General features: G+C 42.8%; 1 protein-coding gene across 4 annotated transcripts in view; it reads right to left on the bottom strand.

Moving 5' to 3' along the window:
• The window catches only part of pcnx1 (pecanex 1), a 34,442-nt gene extending 16,841 nt beyond the window's left edge, over positions 1–17,601 (bottom strand). For 2 of the 4 annotated variants that reach the window (XM_070841861.1, XM_070841864.1), the window contains exons 1-10: positions 17,301–17,601; positions 15,422–15,633; positions 12,964–13,069; positions 11,447–11,483; positions 10,454–10,519; positions 8,622–10,349; positions 6,180–6,309; positions 3,607–3,800; positions 1,712–1,805; positions 1,342–1,399 (exon numbers count right to left, since the gene is read on the bottom strand). In XM_070841861.1, the coding sequence (XP_070697962.1) occupies positions 1,342–1,399; positions 1,712–1,805; positions 3,607–3,800; positions 6,180–6,309; positions 8,622–10,349; positions 10,454–10,519; positions 11,447–11,483; positions 12,964–13,069; positions 15,422–15,633; positions 17,301–17,453 (2,778 nt within the window). In that variant the 5' untranslated portion in view covers positions 17,454–17,601. The remainder of the gene's footprint in view (positions 1–1,341; positions 1,400–1,711; positions 1,806–3,606; positions 3,801–6,179; positions 6,310–8,621; positions 10,350–10,453; positions 10,520–11,446; positions 11,484–12,963; positions 13,070–15,421; positions 15,634–17,300) is intronic. The other 2 variants (XM_070841862.1, XM_070841863.1) reach the window with 1 other exon arrangement.
• Between the last annotated feature and the right edge of the window lie 1,242 nt (positions 17,602–18,843).

Genomic DNA, 18,843 nt, shown 5'->3' with positions numbered 1-18,843 from the left:
CGGTGGCCAGTCTCCTTGCTAAGGGTCAAGTAGAATTGTAATTTACTTTGTGATTTGATGGTTTTGTTCCAGTATTTGACATGATTCTCTTTTTGTTATGGAGGTGATTTGGTTGGACCAGATTGTTCGGTGTCTGCCCTGAAGCCCTGGTGTGTGTGGGCAGAGCTTCGGCACCAGCTGGCAGGGGGGACTCTACTCTTTGTTCAACTCTTGGCACTGACAGGCTTTGTATCGGTGGGAGTGGGGATCGCTAGCTTGGAGGTGTTTGTAAAATTTGCTGGCTTGCTTTTGGATTTTTAATTATTAAAGGCTATTGGCCAGGTTCTGCCCAGCATGTATTATTGGCTGTGTGTCTGTGAACTGATTTCTGGGTGCAGGGCTTCCTGGATGGTGGAAGTTTTCCCCATTTTGGGAGGTCTTGGCTAGTTAATGGACCCCGCACTTCACTACCATATATGATTATTGGGTCTATCATTGAATTTAGAGCCAGGTCCTAATTGGATTGTAAACCAGAATCTTTCTTTTGATGGCATAAAAAGTCCCTCCCTTGCTTTCTCTTTCAGCTCACTCACAGCCATGCCAAAATATCAGATAGAATTGATATACAAGTCTGAATATGTAAAACATGCTCAACTTGTATATTTTCTAATATGAATTTGTTTTTCAGAGAATTGGATCATTTTTGTCTCTGGGAGATTTACAGTGGAGAGTTTTACATGGTGTTCTGCCTGTAAATGCTTTTATTTGTGTTCCAAATCCCAGTGTTTGTGAGTCCTGTCCTCTCCGTCCTCAGAGAGTTTTTCACTGTTTTTGGACTGTGTGAATTTAACTCCTCTGCTGTTGTTTTTAGAGAATCTCTTTGGATAGTTTGGGGAATTTTTGTCCAAACAGAGTTTTATCCTGGTCTACAAATGCTTTTGGAAGGTTTGTGAAAAGAGCCAGTTGTTCAACTGTCTCCTCTGCCAAGCTAAGACAGAGGTTTACATCAGCCGGAAGAACAAGATAAATGACTCCTGTCGCCATACTGATCAAAATGATAACAAGCAGACTAAACATTGATCACAATTATTTTCGGATGATGAATGATCTGGACTGTTTTGTTTCTGTGTGCTGCTAGAAAAATGTTCTTCGCTTCATTGATGAGGGGAAGCTCTGTTTTGGATGCTGGGCTGAATTTTGTGTTGTTTTGATGCACTACTTTAATCAATTGTGTAAATGAAAAAAAAAAACATACTGACTCTCTCGCTCTCTCTCTCACTCTCTCTCTCGCTCTCGCAGATCTCATAGACATATATATCTCCCTCTCTCTCTCATCTAACAGCTCACTGGTTGGGTACTCACCAGGTCATGAGGGTAGAAGCGAACTGAGGTAGAACTGGAGAGGTGGGAGTCGGTGTCCCTGCAGGGCATTAGACAAAATGAGCACACTGATGAGACAAAAGCATCTGCTGCACTTACTGTATTAAATCATGATTCACTTCCTGGTGACCTCAAACTAAATAGCCAATAGGCTATTTGCTCTGCTTTTGTACTGTACGGTTATGTTTTCTCTTTAAAAGCTAGAGAGAGTTGTGTAAAAACCTGGAGCTACTGTGTGATAATATTGACAATATAAGTTACCACAACAAGCTCATTACAGCAGCCAGAGTTTGTACTTTATCATCTGAAATCCCACTAAACACATTAGATGAATCATCAGTGAGACACTAACCATACGTTATTGGAGGCTCGTCTGGTTGCAGGTTCAAAATTGACCAGGGACATGTCACACCCGCCGACCTCATACAGGGAGGGTGTGAGCTTTCCTGGAAAGAAAAAAAAAAAGAGAGAGATAGGGGACGTCAGTTCACGGAAATCACAAGCAGCCAGTGACTTTGTCTGTGGGAATAATTTCATTAGACTACATGTTAACATGAAGGGAATTAGATGGCATTGGTAATATTACGGATAATGGGATCATTGGGTGAATGTGCCTCCTCCCAAAGAGGCCATAACCAGGTCAGTCATTTCCTGCTTGTCTTGAGCAGCAGTCACATTGTTCCCGCTGCATTTCTGCTCCTTAAGTGGAGCTTATTGCAATTTATCCTGTAGTGAGGTATGAAAGTAGGATATAAATGTAGCAACCATGAAGCCCAACAACTACAGTAACTCAAAAACCTGTCCAGAAATCCCACACACAGTGCCTCTCAGATTAGGAGAATACTTGAAGTGACATTACAACCTTTTCCTGATCGACTTCTCTTACAATGTTATTTTCCATTTCCAAATTAATGTGCTTATGGGATTAATAGTATAAGAGATACATATGTTTATAAATCCCCAAAACTCTTAAACTACTACATTATTCCTATCAGTCCAAGAGGGGCATAACAAAAAAGTTGCCATGGTAACATTGCTCCCATTCAGGTTAATGAAACCTCAACCACAATCCAATCTTGTTCTCTTTCCTCATGCTGTTCTTCTTTTTAATCACTTGATTATTAAAAATGCTGGGTTCATTTTTTAAAGCTAAGCAGGAATGAGGTAAGGAGTATCCTGTTGTTTGATCCATAAACAAGCCAAGACAAGACATGTTTCACTGTCAGCGTGACCCAAATGTACCGTCCACTGTGGACAAATTTGACAAGAATAAAAAGGACATAAAAATGTATCCACACAGTTTTTTATATCTCAAAACACACAAAAAATGATGGACTATTTTCATTAAAAAGAATGATTGTGCAACAGAAAAAAAAAAAAAACTTTCAGGAATTCCTTAGAGCTTCCTTAGAAATGCATTTCAGGATCAAGAATTATTTGTTTAAGGATATCTGATAAGGACATGGCCCAAGTTAAATTTGTGCAATGGATATTTTCTGAAAAAATCTCAGACAAACACAAAGAAGAATATTTTCTTAAGACGCTTTTATGCAGCTGGGCACAGGTGTTCAGTAAACCTGTGTCTGACATCTGAGTTGCGTATCAACTCTGACACTGTCAAAGTAGTGAAATCATACGAAGACAGACTCTCTCTGAGCTCTGAGATTACAGAAACACACTCAGACAACCAAGTTTCTGATGTTCCCACTGCATGACAGTGATCTGCTCCAAGTTTTGAGTAGGAGTTATAATCCATTTATCACTGGCTCACAGGAAGGGCATAAACAGCTCTTACAAAACCTCTAACCTTTTTACATTGATTGATGTCGTAAAGATATCAGCGAAACATGCTAGTGTGTGGACATCAACAACAATTTGTAACACTCAGCAGTGGTGGGTAAGACTGCTGTGACCAAAGGGTAACATCCAAGTGAGGTCAAGTATTGGCTACACACACAAGATAAATGGAGCATGGATAATTGCACTCAGCTTTGACTGACTACATCAGTCCACCAACCATGGATAATAGAGCTCTGCTATGACTGACTGCAACAGTCATATCTGTCACCAGCTCTCTTCAAGCAATTCAAAATCAAAGCTACTGCAGCAACTTTCTAAGCAAAGCATATAAAAACACAACGATACAGCCAAAAACAGTGAGCATCTGCCTTCCTACTACCAAGCCAACTCTCCTCTATTAGAAATTCCTTTATCGTAACATCTCAGCTCTCTCACTGAGCTCCCTACCAAAGTCATCCTGCAAGCTGGTAGCGCCAACGGTCGAGGCCTTGTCCTGAGAACCCTCCAGGTGTGTGCTTCCATTCCTGGCCAGCAGGGAGGCGCTTGTGCTCAGCACGGTCACCTGGGACGGGGTTCTGGATGGCTGACTTTTCACCTGGGAAGTAGAAGGCTGGGAGGCCTGGCTGAGAGCCTCCTGAAGACTGTTGGAGGAGAAGGGAGAAGGGGAGGAGATGAGAAGTGATGGAGGCCAGATGGGTACTGCTGATATACAACATCATCACAGGGAGGAGGGACGTGACACAGGTAATTTTACAACAGAGGGATTTCAGGTGATGTGATGTGCATATTGGTTGTCATTGTGGAGGTCAAAAATGGTTTGTCTCATGTAATTTGCATCCACTCATCACTGGTATTTTTAAACTTGGGCCATATTTTTACATATTCTGATTTCAAAATGACTGGTCGGCACAAGAATGTTTTGAATTGGTCCAGAAGATTGCCTCAGCTGGCAGTGGAGCTACAATGACTGTAATGTAATTCAGCTGGGCAGTTGTGCCTGACCTGAGTACATTTTTTTGCTACTGATTCAGATTGTTTGAAGTGTCTGACAACTTTATGGAAACAATCTCTACAGAGATACATCTGTAAGATCCTTTTTGTTTAACCAGAAACTCCACTGACAAAAAGTGTAATTTTACCTCTCAAACCTAGGAGTCGCTGGTCTACCGCTGCCTCCATCAGTTAGTTTTTTTGTGTTATTGTGTGCTACATAAATATTGTGCTGGACCTGAACTAACCCTTTAAAGCACTAAAGTCACACAATAACACAAACAAACTAACTGATGGAGACAGTGATAGATGAACAACTCCCATGTAAAATAACTGTTGCATGCATGCATGTTTTTTCCTTGCAGAGTAAGACTAAGATCTCATTAGTATTATGTAGCACTTTACATGGGACCATAAAAACAGACAGAACAGCTACTGAGTCTCCCACTCACATGGAAAAAATTAACTTTCCTCAGATTTTAGATGGAGATTTTTTTAGTAATGCTGATAAACTAGATCACAGGTAGATGATTAATTGCATGATTACTCAGAAAGTAATCATCCAGTGAGTAAACTATTTGACAAACTAAACCTAAGACGTCCAGTGCAGCACTAAAAAAAAAGCAAAACAAGTGTTTGGAGGGAAGGGAAAGGGAAGGGTGGAGGGGTCAGTGGAAGAGGGAACAATTTTGTATTTTGCAAGTTTATTGACCCCTGGCAGGCTGCACACTTGTTTTCTTGCTTAACGTTTTTCAAGGCTCAGCATTTAGAAATGTGACCTTGCAAGAGAGATGCAGGAAAACAGAGTCTTGGCAAGAGGTGAAGAGCTGTTGGCATTTGGACAACGAAACTGGAGTTCTGCAGGCATCAGGAAAGGAGGAACCCGATGTATATCTACAGCATAAGACCAGTGGAAGACAACAGTGCTTAAAATACCGCTTTATATACAGAAATACTGTCGTTTTTGGAGATATATCCCTGAGGGCTTTTATGCTTTGCTAATTTGACAGGAAGGGACACACAAGCTGTTGCACGAGAGAACCTGTGACCTTCCAGTTACGACATGGTCTCTCTAATCAGGCCACAACCTCTGGAGTGACAGTTCGTTTGAAGTACTCTGCAAGGCGGTAGTCAATCCCCTCAGGTCGCTGTCATCTTGGAAAGCAAAGATTAAAACACAACTCTCTCCATAGGCGACTCAGGTTTTCAAGGTTAGATCCCACATAAAGTCACAAAAAGGGACTGATAAGAGCACTGGAGACATGCCAAATTTGAGACTACACAAAAATTGGTGCAGCGAGCTAAGATTTGGCCATAATATTACAACACTGCAACAGACAGGATTGTAAGCAAAAAAACAGAGAAAATGGACCATTATACACCATTATAAGTTAGTGAAAAATTATTCTAAAAGAAAAAAATGGAGATCCATAAATATGTTTCTCCTGTGAATTACTGTTTTAAACCTATGCTAGTCTGGTTTAGAGGGTGTAAACAGCTGGGCTCTTACTATCTGTTAATGAGCTGCTGGGGACTCAGTATATTACTGCGGGGACAGACTTAAATCTTTGATTTTTAAAATGATCAATATCATCCTCATCTCTCTACTTAGAAAGGTCACTCAAAAGGGAAAAGCAATGTGATACAGCAGGACGTCTGTATTATGCACAGCTCTGAGAGGAGACGGTGTGTCAGCCAAGTAGATTAGTCAGACCTTGGGGCTTTGTGCCTTTGAGTTTGTAAGGACTCCGGTCTTTGATCCATGCTCAAAATGTGGAATTTAAAAGATTAGAGCGTACGATAACAGGATGAAAAGACAAGAGTGAAGTCTTGAGAAAAAGAGGACGAAAGACATCACATGCAGAGTGGACACACCCCTTGGATGACAGATGAGGTCTTGCTCGATGTCATGCACTGCAGAGGACGCAAAATTGGTGGTGGTGTGGGACAGGAGAGAGTGCCACCCGGTAACATGCTCATACCAGGCAACACAACGACAGAAACGCTTCCCTGCTCCATGCACGGCGTACCTGAGAGGAGATCCAATGAGAGAGGTGGGTGGGGTGGGGTTACTCCCTGCGTTGTGCCGCCGTCGCACCGCCTGCCGACGAAACGTGCTACGTTCACGCCGAAATATGACCGTCTCCTCGCTCCCTGGGGCTGTCATGGTGAGAGACATCATTGGCCAGTCAGATTGGAATGTGTTTCCATGTGGTTTTTTTTTGAGTGTGGACACTAGTATATGGTGATATTTCCATGTGTCATGCTAGATTTCGGCTACATTTCACAAAGCAACAACAGTTACGAAATCTACTGCTTGAAAATTTGACAACCCATTAAGAAATGTACTCCAAAATAAGAGCAACCATTTTGGAAATGAGACAAATAGACATCTGGTACAACATAACTAGCAGAACAACACTGAAGCAGGGAGTACCTAGAGGCTGAGACGTGAGCCATAACACCCCTGTTTCCTTCCAAGCTGTTCAGCTTTCCTGTCTGTCTCTCTACTGTCACTCACATAAATAACTACACATAAAATAATCTTTCAACAAAACTGAAACATCCATTTGAAGCAACACATTTTCCAAAACAAATATGCAGCATTTAAAGCAAACTTTAAAAAAAAGCAATACATTGTGGTCATTAGAAGCGATTAAAAGGAATAGCACATTAAATTTCCTGAGAACCTCTTGAGTCAGTGGCGTTAAAGCAAGACAATTTAACTTAGAAAAAAAAAAAAAATAAGACATTGTTCCTCTTACAAATAACGTTGAATTGTGCAGCAATAAAACACAGCCTTGCTCAGTTCATTATGCATAGGGGGTTTTGCTGCTACAGCTTTATTTGGTCTGGTATGACCCGTAGCTCATGGTGGCTAATGTTAGCAAACTTTAAATAGATATTGCTGTATAACTGCCATTACCAGTCAGTCTGCTGACTTCATGACTCTTCTCTACTTGTGCTACACTTCAGTGTTTACCATTGTAAGGTCACTATAATTTGTGGCCACAGTGGCTGGAATTAAGCACAAGTTACACAATCATGTTTTAATGATGTTACCATTGGGCAACCTGGAGGCTGGTGAAACAGGACCAAAGGCAAAAGAGCTTCTAATTTTATTCTTGTGATAAAACCATTAAAGGCTCATCTGTGACATGCTAAAATGCAGGGTAAGAGAGGCACAAATCAAGAAGACTATGAAAAGCCAAAAAATGTCTCAGGAAACTTGAACTAAAAATAGCAACTGGCTCTACGGCAACAAGTCAGGCTGTAGTGGCAAAACACTCAAGTGAATTTAATTACAATTTTTACTTTGTATGCTTTGAAAGACTGCGCTCTTTATCCACAGAAAAATTATTTGGAATCACTGCAATTTGAGCTCAGCATAACAGCATCAAGCAGCCTGAGGAGTGGCATACAAGACTTTTTAATGCTCCAGATTATAACACCCATGAATGCCGCTCTGTGGAAGTGACTGACCTTGCTGGCTTACAGTCAGGTTGATGCAAATCCAGACAGCAGTAATCAAATGAAAATCAAACACTAATTATGATGTGTTTCGGGCCAACAGTTGACATGTTGAGGCATATCCTGCTTCTGATATTGTTTATCCCAGGAGGTGTTCAGCTCTAGAAAGCTAGGAAACACCAGCAACATCATAAAAATGTCCACAATACAAAGAAGGCAAAGAACAAGAAGGAAGACAAACAAGAACTCAGTAAAAATACAAGACACAGCCTGCAAGTCTGAAGAATGTGGGGTAGGGAATGTCTCATAGACTCAGTGTGTATGACACTAATAAGAGAGCTGCTGTTTGTCTAACCTCAGCACAAAGCACACACTGTGCCATCATGCTAATAGTGATCTACACAAGTAACACTATGCTTGGGTCAGAATTGTCACTCCATGGAAACTCACCATGGTTACACTGAATGAGCAAGACAGACAACATCTCTTATGCACGCGCACACACACACACACACACACACACATGCGCACACGCACACACACACACCCAAAAGTCTCTATATTTTGTCAATTCTATTATTATGTTCCTAATAGGCCAGAAAGCATCTTCCCAGTAAATTGAGCATGAAATACGGCTTCCAGTATGTTCAATCCACCAAAAGACAGCAAAAATAACAAAACCAGACTAATAATATTCAGTTATCACTTTAACAATCCAAATCTTCAAAGAGAGCAAAAATAACAAAAGCTGACTGAGAACAGTGCCTATATTCTGTCTGGGATCACACCAGTTTAATACACTTCTGCTGGTAACTCACAAAATAAGAGTGTGTGTCTTAACAAGTGAAGTAATCAGTACTGTTAAATGTAGATAGGCTTTCACTCAACAGTTCTTGTGATCCATTGTCAAAATAAAACGTGGTCTAGTCATGAAACACTACTAGTAAACCAGACAGAATCCAATGCGTACACCATGTTGGAGCTCTGTGTGTGGTACATACCCCGCAGGGAGGAAGCAGTGGCGTCCTGAGGCTCAGTGAAAGCTGCCTGATTGGGCAGACTGTTTCTGGAACGGGTCACTGACTCCAGCTGGGAGGCCCGACCCAACAGGGATGCAGCGTCCAGGACTTCCCCTTCTTTGGCTTCCAGGTCTGACTTGGAGGTGGTAAGGGGCCGAGGCCCAGCTGGAGCTCCGAGGCGGCTGGGATCATTAAGGCAGGCAGCCGTACCACTATCCAAACTCAACACTCTGGCATGCGTTTTGGCACTGCCTGTGCTGAGGGTACGGCGAGAGGTGCGCCGCTTCCCTCCGGTTCGCACTCCTGCCTCAGATCCTGCCGCAGCTTTCACTGTGGAGGAGGAGGCTGCACTGGCTGCGGTGTGCTTGGTTTTCAGAGCCCTGTAGCAGCCCTCTGGAGAGTGGCAGGAGCGCGAAGTGGTGCTTGATGAGCTGTCTGTGCTTAGGTGGTGGGTGGAGTGGAGACTGGAGGCACAGCTGAGTTCACTCTGATCGCTGGAGTCCTCCTCTCCACCCCCAGTAAACACAGCACTACAAGGCTTGGCCATACCACGCAAAGACACGTAGTCCCGGTGACGGCTGGCGTCAAAGCTGCTTGCCCTTTTCTTACCAGTCCGCCGGCGTCCACTGCGCCCTGCTGACAGGGACGAAGTCCTCTGAACATTGTTGGCCGACTTTGGTTGAATGTCATCTTTAACCTGCTCCTGCTCCGTGGCAGGTACACCTGTTGAGCCATCAGCACTGGTCCTGATGCTAGTCTCTTCCTGGCACCTGCCAGATTCTACCAGCTCCTTGGTTGCAGAGGACGGTGTGTCAGCAGGTTGTTTAGCAGTCAGCTCATTGGCATGAGGGTTTTTATTGGCCTCCCTGGAAGGAAGGTTGCTAAGACCTCGAGAGCTAATACTGCCAAGGCTAGAAGTCCTGTCGACTGCAGGAGCAGATACAGCATCTCCTCTGTCCCGAACACGTTCATCCCCTGAAAGTGACAGCAGGCTCTCCACGTGTGTTGAGCTGGTCTGCTCACTGTGAAAGCTGCTGACAGTGCTGTTGGTGTCCCTGTCTGTGCCACTGCAGTAGCTCTCGGTGGAGCCACTACTGCGAGTGCTCAGGCTCCTCAGGCTATCAGCACTGCGCTCCCCTCCCTGGGACTTTCCTCCTCCACCAGAGCCTTTCCCACTACCCCCCACCTCCACCTGGTACAGTCCTGAGCTACCTTCCCCTGCCTCCCTGGAGGCTGAGCGGGCTACTCTGCGTGGTTCTTTGTGCCTATAACACTCTATCCCCGAGGTGGAGGGCACAGCTTGGTCCTGCTGGTACAGCCGCTCGGCCCCCTCTCTTCCAGACAGCGCTGGCCTGTGTGGTCTGGCGGTCTCCAGCTCACACACAGGGTCAAGGCCACCTCTCCTGGGTGGAGGGTACAGAGCAAAGTCTGGTAGACACGGGTCAGGGAAAGCTGAACCCGCCGAGCTAGAGGTCCGAGGCAGGCCCCGAGAACGGAGCTCCTTCCTGAAGGTCTGAGATTGCATGGATGCATGAGTGGACACCTCTGTGTCACAGGAAGAGTGTGACAGGCTGAAGTGATAAGCAGCAGAGTTACAGAGATCAGCAGGCTCCCTGGACAGCTCTGAAGGACACAAGGAGGTTGACGGCTGCAAGGAGGCGAAGGAGTCGTTGGGAACAAGGCAGTACATCTTTGTTTCTGATAGCAGATCTAAAAACACACAAAGTAAATAAACATTAAGGACGGTATTGAAATGCTACAGCCAGCGACATGAGAAAGGTTTTTGTTTGTATGTGCATGTCATGTTTGTTTACCGTGATCATGGCTGCAGCTCTCAACAAGGGTCAAACTGATGTCATCTGAAGTCTTTCCCACATCACCTGCAACAATAGAAAGAAAGCAATTGAGAGATTACATGTTTAATCAATTATTAATGCATCTACATTACAACTAACACTGGGAATCCACACATAACTGGCCTCCGAGAAGGATAAAGAAAGAGACACCCCTGTCTTCATCTCAGAATAATTCCTTCTGAGACGTGCTCCAAGTTGTACACCTAGAACAGCCAAATATAACGGCGCTATGAGTTATTCTTAAGAGATTCCTTGAAGGGCCCTGATGGCTACACAAGGTAACCTTTGAACAAAAATGTAACTTCGCTCACTGTTTCTCAAATCCTGCATGTCTTAATTAGTCATACTTCCTGGGAGTTTGTGATGGACAGTCGGAGCGGCTGGAATCCTTGAAGGGAAGAAGATTATAACGCTAAACCCCAGCAGAGCTCTTGTCCCACTTCAGACCATTTCCTGTCATCACAAACTGCCGGCTAATTAGAATGGCATCGAACAGACTTGCTGAATTATTCAGACACAGACGCCTCACTCTAACACTCAGTACAATGGGCCCAAAGCAAAGCTTAGTTCATTTATTGTCTTCTTTTCAGGATTTCAATAAAGAGTTCCTTGAGAATGACTCCCATGCTTGGTGTTACAGTGTTATTACTTAAGTTCAAACTCAGCAGTGCTTGTCTAAAGCTGCTTCATCTTGGTTTGACTGTTGAGGTCACGGCAATGCTGAGTCAGACTACATCTCCTGGGCAGCTGGGGTGATCATGGTCAGGGATGTGGTGATCCCGCAAAAAGGAAAATGCATCACAGGGTCTCAAGGAAACCAAAACTGAAGTGAAATGTACTTTTACCAAGAAGTAAGTTCTTTTTATTCTGCTATGAATGGAGTTTCATAGGCACAGAGAACAATGATTTGGTAGATGATTTATGTATGCATGGCAAGGTAGTCATAGTTACCTTTGGCTGCTGTTGTTCTTCCATGGGTGGGTGCAATCTGAAATTTGAATAAAAAGATAAGTCAAGCCATTTATCTTTTGAAAAAGATGGCCAGGATATCAAACGCACATTTCTGGAGCAAAGCGCTCGTGAAGGCCAACTGACAAGGCGTGTGATCATTAGAAAACACAACATCGAAAGGAAGACACAGCCGGAGCCTCTTCACTGTCATGACAGAGAGAGAAGTTTTGGCTTCCCTTCCTACTGGGTACACAGCAGCTGAGCAGAACATGCTGGCTGATTAACAACTCAAGGACACACAGTACAAAGACGTAGAACGCAGCTCCCATGGGGATTCAGAGGTTAAATATATCTCGCAGAATGAAACAGCTAAATAACTTTGAATATTAAAGGAGATATCTGCTGACAGGAGGCTTTGTGAGGATCATACCTAATGAAAAGATGCCACACACACACACACACACACACACACAGCTCCTTCCTCTATTCCAGTAATACCAAGTCTCAAGTCTAACCTTGAACTTTTACTACTTTGGTTTGTATTAGCCATTTGTGTGCACCTTTGATGACTTCCATCAGACACAGTACATGTTATACTGAAGAGGAATGAGGTTTAAAGCAGGTAGTTTAGTCCTCATTTACAGAACAATTTTGTAAGTGAACTGGTGGAATCAACAAGTGAGGATTTTGGCTGATTCAGATGTGGTCCAGTTTAAAATGTAGACACAATTTTCTTCAAAAGCAAACACGCTAAATATTCTACTCTGTAGTGAACAACTGTCTGAATTGACACTTGTCAGACTCAGTCTTCATTCTGGGCCATCGCTGACTTTTCCAATTCATTGGATTGTTAGCAGAAAGTAGTGTACATGCCATGGATACTACTTTTTAGGACTCTTTCATGTGTAATCATTTAGACTATAAAATGTCAGAATATAGTGGGAAATGCCTGTTACAATTTTCCAAATCGCAACCATGAGCTTAAAGCCCAGAGAGATATAAATGTGTGTGTGTGTGTGTGTGTGTAATAGTAATTCCTTACAATTTAGAAGCTTGAATTTGCAGTTGCAAATTAATTTTCTGCACTATAATAAAAAGGGAGTATTTTCACACACAGACTCAAGCCACAGCATTGGCCTGAATATTAGATATTAAAATTTACATTTTTCTTACATTTGTGAGCAAGAGATAGATCTCAGACATTCAACACTGTCATCCTCTCCGTCTGCCTGTCCTTCTCTGACATTTATCATTTGTGTGGAGTAGAGCAGATGATGGTTGGTTAATAACCTAATGAACTTGTTAAATATTATTCTTTTGGGGGTGGCTAAAAGGATTTAAATACACCAGTAGACTAATAATACTTTTGCATGTTTTAAAATGAGATTACTCATTACTGTTGTGTTATGCATATTTGCCTCCTCTCCTCTCCAAAGAAAAAGAGTCTGTCAGTAAGGGTTATTTTATATGCAGCCCTGTACATTATGCTCTATGCAGGAGACCAGTGCTCTGCTTACCTGCTGGTTTGACTCCATCCCAATATAGGAGTTTCTGGAACTGCAGTCCACTGGTGGAGTCTCTTGCCTGATGAAGTCTGCCATCTCGATACCCCCTCCAGGGTCTCTGTGCGAACACACAAACACATGCATGCACTTGTATTACCAACGCAGGCACAGCTCATTCTCTCTCCTGGATTTGAATGGATGGTACGGAGTGAAAAGTGCCATTCATCTTGTTCAGATGATGTGTTCAGTAGGTTCTGTTATATGTCATGCATATCCTTCCCTTCAATCAATACATCTGACTCATTTTAGGAGATTAAAATAATCATGTAACTTTATTCTAACTAACAGTAAAGCTTGTATTTTACATGCTGAAAATAAAAATCAACTGAAGGAGCAAAAACAGATGAAAGCATCCATGTAGATTTTCTCCAGGCCTATATTTAGCCCGGACGTGCTTGTTTAACCACTTGGTATGTCGAAACAAGCAACTTGCCAGGGATTGTCTATAAATCATTTCCATATGCCAAAAATGCTTTATAACAGGTCAAACCACAACACAAACACTCCAAGTAATGAACTACAACACATAGAGCAGATGAACAGAGACTGGAAAAAGGGCCAGTCTGGGTAAAATGGGTGATCGGTGCAAAAACACCTAAATCAACTTGAGCTTGGCTCGTCTGCTCCACTGTAAACTCAAACAACCTGGTATGTAACTCCAGATGTGTGGGCAATGCTGCGACAGCGTCTGCCCCTGTGGTCGACAGCTCTCATTCTTCCTGTTGCCGTTCCCCTCTCTGAGCGTCCTGCTAAGCACTCCCTCTGGTATGTGAATATGAGTCACCTCTTCGAGTCATGGGCAGTAAAACGCTGGAACCTCACTGGCTTTTGTTCCTTCTGAATGGGAACAGGACCTCTTTTTTTTTTTCATTCATTAGTAGTTGTTAATGTCATTGTTCAGTTTTTACTAAATGACCCCTATTCAAAGCATTAATTAGCACATATTTGCCTGTCAGTATTATTGGCTTTAAAAACTTATGGGATGCATAATGAACACCGTTTGTAATTGGAGGTTATTCAGAGGTTTTCTATATAAAAAGCATTCATTAATGCAGTAAGGTGCTCCAAAATATAGTTACAGAAAAGGTACAAAAGTTCAATTGTGTAATTTTATGAGCAGCATTCACGTGTCGACAGGCACACACACACACACATATACACACACACATAAAACACACAAATACCACTAACAATGTAAGGTTATGCATTGCATGCAGCCATGGCAGCAGAAGAGAACATAAAAACATGAGAATAAATGAAAAAACAGCTGCATACTGGGTAAAAAGCATGTTAACAAGTGAAAGAGAAATTAACTTAAAGGCACCCTGCAGAGTCTTTGACCACTAGTAGTGCTCTGGAGTGATGCTTTTGTGAGTGGCCCCCCATTTGGTGTGTTCTTGTATGGAAGCAAGTGGTGACATGATGCATGTTCCTTCCAACAGTTTCACACTACAGCATATCTCTGGTATGCCGGTGGCCGTAACATAGCAAGAAACACAGAAATGCAGCAGCAGAAGCAGAGAGGAGAACGATTATGCGCAAAAAAAGATGAAGTTAAAAAATGTTGTTTGTAAAATTAAAAAAACTGCTTCCAAAATGTTTTATCAGGAGGGACAGCGCTTCCACTTGTTTGTTCAGCCTCATGGATATGAATGATGTGTTTTGCTGAGTAACTCTGCATGTAAACAGAAACACTGTTTACAAGAAAACTCCACTGGGCGCCTTTAAGTATGCTTCACAGAAATTAGGCCAGCTTTCAGTGTTGAAACCATGCAATAATCTTATAATGCATTTTAAAACAAAGCTCTTAGCACAAGCCATGGTGTGGACATGTTTATGAAAATGAAAGAAATTTAACAAGGAATTAAGTAAAGTAAAAGTAAACGTAAAATCAGAGGTTCAGCTTGTATACTGTGTATTACCTTATAATTTGAACTAAGCCTAAAATATCTGCATAAATTAATGCTCTCTCTCTCGTTCTGCAGGTTCTGCTACCAAATAATAGTGAAAAGTAGTCAAATCTGACAATCTTCCTAGCGACTCTCCCCGTCACTGCTTGCTGTTACAGCAGGAAGCCTTCAAAGCGATATGTTGATCCTCCTCGTAGAAGCCCGGTCTTTTCACACGTCACCGCTGGACGACCTTTGACCTCGGCTCAATTAGACAACTCCAGATTACATCACCTTTAAATGTCTCAAATGACTCCTCAGCCATGCTCCATGTGACCCTTAACCATCACTGATCTGGAGGCATGCCATCTCCTACCTAATACACAATACTCCAACACAGTCTTTACAGAACACTGTGTCTGCCTCATCATCTGAGCAGCTTAGTCACACTCCTGGAGCATCTTTGTTCCTCATCTCCAGATATCAAATCCGCCATTGGGCTGTGTAGGACATGAACTTACCCCGGGCCATTGCTGTCCTCCCGACGGGTGACACCGCCATCATTAGCCCCCTCAGTGCCCCCTCGGCTGCCCTGACTCTCCTTGGCCTTCTCCACCACCTCCCCCTCATCCAGGGCATGGTGGAGGCGGAAATTCACCGTCTTCAGCAGCAGGAACATGGCAGCTATCACACCACAGTAGATTCCCACTATAACCATGGTTGGCTGCAGGGCCTGGGATTAGAGAAAGAAGCACAAGTTATTTATATAGTTACTTATATTAGGGATCTGATATTCTAGGGAGAGCAGGATGATGGTGAGTGTAGTCATTTTCCTTCCTTCTGTATTTTATGTTTAATTTTTTTATCTATCTCAAGGGACAAAGAGTGATATTGTCATGCCATATCATTATTGTGGTCCACGTTTGTGCTCTGTTTTGTTTTTCTTGGAAATGACAGTGAAGATTTGTTTCAAAGAGAAACGGTCTCACTGGTTTTTAACAAACAAATTTATCCAGAAAAACAACGAGACAGTGGGTAGGCAGTTTAGTAATGTCTCGCTGGAGGACATTCGGTCATGAAGAGTGAGAGTTGACAGATTAAGCGCCGACAGAATTCAAACTACTGCATCCAAATCAGCCCCTGTCAGCTCCCCGGCTGAAACCAAAATGAAGTGCATTATTGCACCCATTGTGTCAACAGTTTGTGATGAACACTTGCAGCGATTTTCAAAAGTACCGCATTCAATTATCATCTAAATAGGGTAGAAGGAGGAAGGAGGCTATCACCGGGCACCTGTGTGTTTACCACAAGGTGTGTGAGCTCCATCTTCTGCGTCTCTGTTGTCCTTGAGGTATCCCGCTGCATCTGTTTGCAGTTATTACAAACAGCGGCCCCACTCAAACCTGTGGCTCAATATAAACCACAGGGCTGACCAATGTATTTCCACTCCAGGAATAGAACAGAAACCACAGACCGATCTGAAACATCAGCTTCTCAATATAGAAGTTAGTATGCTTAGCAAACCTTATAAAGGTGTATATGAAAAACACAAGGTCTCACTGACATTTCAACTCACTCTGTAGCCTGTATGAAGTGTGATTATCTGACCCATAAATACGCACAAGTGGACTATGTCTTATGCTCATCTGTCAAGTCCTTTAGAGCAACAGAGAGAGAGAGAGAGAGCGATCACTGTGCAGAAGTAAACACACACCACAATGCCTTTAGGAAGCAAACAGGCAAACAAAGACCTCTTGTGATAAATTAACTCCAAATGCAAACAGCAGCCACTCAATCGAGTCAGTTTCTCGGACATTTAAGTTGCCAGATTAGTGTTACATCCCTGTCAGCTGTGCTCTTGCAGTCACAGCTGGTCGCTTCTGAAAAACTGGTGATACCGCAAATCACTACCGACAGGAGGAAAACAACGAGATAAAAAGGGGTAAATGGGGGTTTGGGGGAATTGAATTCACTGATTACAGCCTGGCTCAGTGTAGTCGACTGTTAATATGCTAACGGTTCTTAACTGCTTCGCTGTGATAAACAGAATTTAAACAAAAGAGCTTCATGGTCCTATCTAGTTGGTGGTTAGTACACTAAAGAGGAAGCCATTTAAAGAGCAATTTGTCACATTTCTCCTCTAAAAAAGCTTAATCTGTTTATAATTCCGACAACCTTTTGGTTTTTATAAGATATTTTGAGTGTAGTGAAAATATTCCGTAAGGTTTCGTTAGTTTAATGAGACGTTACATTGTCTCGGCTCCAGATAATAGACTGAGACCGACCGTTAACTGTGGAAGCTAACCTAACGGACACTTGGTTTGGTAACTTACGGTGTCAACAGTAATGATACAAAAAAACGTAAATAAAGCGAGTTAAAAAGGGGTTAAAATGGCTCACCATGTAAAGTGTGAAGGGGAAACATAGCAGAAAGAGCCAGATGTAGAGATGTAAAGCGTTGACGAATGTATTCTGATCGGGGTCGTAGTACCATCCGCCTGTGACTGAAGCCCAGACCCCCTGCCTCAGGATCTGGAGCGTCTGCGACCCCATGTCGGTTAATCCCCTCCGACGAACCCGAGCGGAACCGACCGACGGAACAACCGGGGTGACACGCTGGCTAGTGGTCGGTGAACATGACAAACGGCGCTGTGTTTCCAGACACTGGCCTGAGAATCCCCTCTGCAGCCATCTTCTCTGCTGCTAGCCAGCCAGCTGGGGCACTGTTTCCAGTCCTCCACGGAGGAGACTCCTATCCCACCACGCCCTGCGAGAGAGTTCTTCTTCGTGGCATCGCTACGGTAGTACGCACGGATGACTAGGAAGCCGCTACTGTCCACGCCACATGCCTGGAAATATTAACCATTTCTTTGTGTCTTTCTGTCGCCCGCTTGCTCTCATATTTTCTGAGTGACTGTGCACGTTTGGCAGGAGCTTGATTCAACGCAGCGATGGCAGAAATACACAAACACATGAAATAAAATGAATTATTAGGCAATTAGGAGCTCGCACCAAATATGAACAAATGGCGACACCTGATGGTCAAAGTCCCTCCTTTTTTCAAGCTCCCTCCCTGCTTGGTTTATAGCTTTTTGTAAGCCTATAAATTAAGATAAGACCTTCAGTGGCGGAAACACATTCTGAAGTAAAAGAATCAATGTAAAAATACCCCATCACAAGTAAATTCAAAAACCTACTAATGTAAAAGTACAGAAGTATAAAAAGTAAAGGTGCTGTGACTGATATATACTGTCAATAATATATTTCATTATCAGGCTGGTAAAGCAGGCTGTAGGTTGAGGTGGAGCTAGTTTGAACTATTCAGTTTTAGTATTAACTAGTATTAATTAGTAGCCAGTTGGTTCTCATCCTCCTCCAAAAGACTTACATGGTTCCGCTACACACATTTGTTATTTTATGTACCTTTCTATTGGGCAATTTCACCTCTTTGGTTACTGAGCTGTTACCTTAGTGAAACCATGTGAAAAGAAAATATGCCTCTTTGGTGGAACAGCTAACAACGTATAAGATCTGATGAGGAGCCACACCGAGACACTGCTTTTTTAGAAAGTGGTCAAAACTAAAAAGGTTGGTAACCACTGGGTTAATTTTTAACAATATATTGTTTTAAACTTAATCTGAAAATTAATCAGTAACTCCAGGTGAAGGAAATCAAAGTATAAAGGAGCATAAAATAGAATTACTCAGATACAAGTACCTCTATAGCAACTTTCCACCACTGAAGGTGGAGTAGTGTAATAAGGCATCAAGAGGTGAATAAACTGAAGCCTGATATAAATGCTTTGAGCTGAGTTGTTGATCATAAGTCAGCTAAAAATATATTACACTTTATATGTACTTATATTTTGCTCAGATCAAGAGGAAAAACTGTGGTTAGCCACGACTCAAGACTATTACTTGTCAACAATTACACACATCAGGG

The sequence above is a fragment of the Pempheris klunzingeri genome, chromosome 13 (genome assembly GCF_042242105.1).
Source record: "Pempheris klunzingeri isolate RE-2024b chromosome 13, fPemKlu1.hap1, whole genome shotgun sequence".
Taxonomy (NCBI): Eukaryota; Metazoa; Chordata; class Actinopteri; order Acropomatiformes; family Pempheridae; genus Pempheris; species Pempheris klunzingeri.
Note: the sequence above shows the minus strand (reverse complement) of the source record. Positions and strands in the feature narration are given on the sequence as shown.